We start from the raw sequence: 3639 nt of genomic DNA on the forward strand, positions 1-3639 counted from the left end.
TACACACACACTCTCCATACTCTTTTCATATACATAGGCGCTACTGAACACTCCACATATACCCCCCCCCCGCCCTCCATCAATGTGTTTGACATGCAGGACGATCGTCTTGATAAAACCCATGACAAAATTTGCGGAAGTGAACCATTTGCGTCGCTCTACATCTTTTCTATCTCTAGGATTGCATTTTTCCCCTTAACGCTATAATGGCTGCGCCGTCATGATTGCGGGCGGAAGTGGTTGTGTGAGCTCCGTTCCTGGGGGGAAGGTGTTTCCGGGTTGTGCGCCGGCGGGGGGCGCTTTTCTTGCGAGACGAGCAAGACCCTGGGAAGAAGAAGCGCCTTCGCCTGCTAGTGGGAGCGCCATGTCGGGACGCGAGGGTAATGCTTGCCTCGTGATGGATGGGTTACGATGGCGGGAAAGAGGGAGAGCGAGTGGGAGGATTGCGGGGGAAGCTGATGGCAGAAGCAGAGGGATCTCGGGGGGGTGGGGGGAAGAGGCTCTGCTGTGCTGATATTGGGGGGGGGGCACCTGCTACAAATCCTATTTGGTGCATGCATGGGGGAGAAGGCTTCAAATGAGTCCTTTCTATAATCTGGCTCCTTCCTGGTTTCTTTGACTCCAAGCCCCATCATGTCCAGCTGTTAGGGTTATGTTGGATGGGTGTGATAGGAATGTCTAATCTGGTCCATCTGGAGAAACTAAGCATAATTTGGGTGTGTAAGGTTTTTGTTGTAGCCCTCTGACAGTTTGCTGTAGCACAAGTGTTCCTCCAGGTATGCTGGGACATTCAAGCCCCAGAATCCCCAGCCAGGAAGGTATTCTGGGAATCCCAGCATTTGACAGAAGACACTCCATATTGGGAGGCTTTGCGCTGTGGTTTAATTTCATATTCTCTCCTCTGCTGCAGGTGGAAAGAAGAAGCCCTTGAAGCAACCCAAGAAGCAGTCGAAGGAATTAGATGAGGTGAGGAAAAAGTGAAGGGGAATGGGAAGAAGACGGTTGGGGCTGCTGGTGAAATTGCATGGTTTAAGAAGATGGTTTATGCTTGGTGTTCATTTTTAACTCTGGTTGGTTAATGTCTTAACAGGAAGATAAAGCTTTCATGCAGAAGCAGAAGGAGGAGCAAAAGAAATTGGATGAGATGAAGACAAAAGCTGCTGGCAAGGGCCCTCTTGGTAAGCTGCTTTCTGTTAAATTCCCTGCAAATGAGGAATTCTCCCTAGCAGTGCAGCTACAGAAAGAGTTCGGGATAAAGAAATACCGGGAGGACTTGTAATGAAATTAGTGGTGAATCACAAGACTCAGACACACAACATTTTAGTCTCTGCTTTTTTTTAGAAAAAATAGAATGTTTCAATTAACCACTTTTTCATTTTGAAGAAACTCCAAGAAGCCTATGAAAACTTAAAATGAAACAAAACTTTTTGTTAAAAATCTCATGAAACATGAAGCGACAGTTCGATCATTGCAACATCTCAGCTTGAATGACCAAATTCCATGAGATGTTGGTCATTTATGGGTTTTTTGGTAACACCAAACAATGGTACCCAACAACCGAAGAGTTTGCAGACTCCTGATATATTGGGGTCTTACTATTGTTCATTTTTATGTCCTTTGTATGGTAGGGGATAGTATGTTGAATATGATTATTTATTGAATGTACATTGGCATGGCCCATATCTTTAACTCTGCTTTTACTGCAGTTCCCTCAACTATTATGCTTCTTCTTATCCCAGTACACTTTGGGAGATGGGCTAATGTCCCTATTTTGAAGAGAGGAAAGATTTATTTATTTTTACATTCAAGATGGTTTAAAAACATTTAATTATATGTTGAATTGAGAGACAGCTGAATTCACATTTTCAGATCACAGAATTGTCTCAACAACTTTCTTAAAAAGGAATGTAGTAGTATACATATATATACTACTTGGGGGGGGGGCAGGATAAAGAAAATATTCCTCTTGCCACTTTTTCAGTAGAATTTCAAGTTTGATTTTGTCTGGAATCTTAGCTTACCTAAACTTGGTAAGCTTCTTAACATATTTGTGAAAATATATTTATTCTAGTCAATGGAACTTATAAGTAAAAATGTATAGGATAAAGTATTTTTTATCATCCTTGCCTTTCAGATGTACTGACTGTGTAGCTCATATAGTATTGTTGACAATCAGTATGATGTAGTCTGACATGTCTAAATAGCACCAAGCTAGGATAGAGTAATAATATATTCTTCAACTGGGTTGGTCATTGGAACTTATTGGATGATAAAGCTAAGTGATGTTGTAATCTTTCTAATTGTATTTTGATGAAAAAAAAATTATTACCTTTTAAAGACTTCCTGCCAGTGGTGAAATTCATTTTTTTTTACTGCGGGTTCTGTGGGCGTGGCAGGAGAAAGAAAAATCTCCATGCCCACCCCACTCTGGGGCCAGCCAGAGGTAGTATTTGCTGGTTCTTTGAAGAACTCAAAATTTCCGTTACCAGTTCTCCAGAACCTGCTGAATTTCACCCTTGCTTCCTGGGTTCTTTTAAAAGAATTTTCTGGGTTCATTTTGCATATTCAAGGCATTAAGCTTGATCATTTTTACATGGAAGCATGTTTTGTCTGACAAGGAAGCAGTAGCAAATCACTTCTAAAATAAATGGAAGAACATCATACAATAATATCCCTGTACTCATGAGCAATTCAGCTGAACTTCAGGGAGCATTTAGCTCAGCTCAGGCTGAGAAATAAGGTCTCAGGTTTTTTTCTCTAGTGCTGTCTAAAACCGTTGGTAATCTCTCTCTCTCTCTCTCTCTCTCTCTCTCTCCCCCCCCCCCTTTATTATTATTATTATTTTTTTGCAGCTGGAGGTGGGATTAAAAAATCTGGCAAGAAGTAGAGAGTTCTCTGGGACCGCTGTGGCAAGAAGAAGAGAATGAGTTCCTTCCCCTTTGAAGCTTAGCAGTAGGAAGAATTTCCAAGCTAATGTTGTGGGAAACATTAATATAAGCACCTTTGTACATTTTGTTCAAACAAAATAAAGTATTGGTTTGTTTTAATGACTGCTCACTCTTTCAGCCATAGTTTCTTTTTGGGGGGGGGGGGTATTCAGAAAATGCAGTAGATGAAAATGGGGTCAAGGGCCGATGGGAACTGCATATTTGGGTGTGCTAAATTGGAGTGAGGTTCCTCATGTCTTAATATAGTTTGAAAGAAATGTATTAATTGCACCGTGTTGATAATGTTTAGGTAGTCCTCGACACAACCACAATTGACCCCAACATTTCTGTTGCTAAGTGGAACGTTTGTTAAGTGAGTTTTGCCCCCTTTTGTGGGCAAAACAACTTTCTTGCCAAAGTTGTTAAGTGAATCATTGCAATTGGTAAGTTCGTAACCTGGTTGTTAAATGAATCTAGCTTCCCCATTAACTTTGCTTGTCAGAAGGCTGCACATGACCCGAGGATGCTCCAGCGGTCATCAGTATGAACCACTTGGCAAACATCTGAATTTTGATCAGATGGGGATGCTGCAAACGTAACTGGGGAAAACGGTCATAAATCACTTTTTTCAGTGCCGTTGTAACCTCGAACAGCCACAAAATGAACTGTTGTAAATTGAGGACTATCTGTACTAGCAATCACTGCATGGGGT

At 41.6% G+C, this 3639-nt stretch overlaps 1 protein-coding gene across 1 annotated transcript; it reads left to right on the forward strand.

The window, feature by feature from the left end:
• Positions 1 to 229: 229 nt before the first annotated feature.
• TMA7 (translation machinery associated 7 homolog) lies at positions 230 to 3047 on the forward strand. Its single transcript, XM_081934378.1, has 4 exons — positions 230 to 380; positions 911 to 966; positions 1091 to 1178; positions 2853 to 3047. The coding sequence occupies exons 1-4, from the start codon at positions 365 to 367 to the stop codon at positions 2885 to 2887; spliced, it is 195 nt and encodes a 64-aa protein (XP_081790504.1). The 5' UTR covers positions 230 to 364; the 3' UTR covers positions 2888 to 3047.
• The last annotated feature ends 592 nt before the right edge of the window (positions 3048 to 3639 follow it).

The sequence above is a fragment of the Natrix helvetica genome, assembly GCF_964273705.1.
Source record: "Natrix helvetica genome assembly, chromosome: 1".
NCBI lineage: Eukaryota > Metazoa > Chordata > Lepidosauria > Squamata > Natricidae > Natrix > Natrix helvetica.

Bases quoted from the DNA above. Each gene is read 5' to 3' on its own strand.
- TMA7 (XM_081934378.1), top strand. The intron at 967-1,090 runs GTGAGGAAAAAG...ATGTCTTAACAG, and splicing joins AGTCGAAGGAATTAGATGAG to GAAGATAAAGCTTTCATGCA. The intron at 1,179-2,852 runs GTAAGCTGCTTT...ATTTTTTTGCAG, and splicing joins TGCTGGCAAGGGCCCTCTTG to CTGGAGGTGGGATTAAAAAA.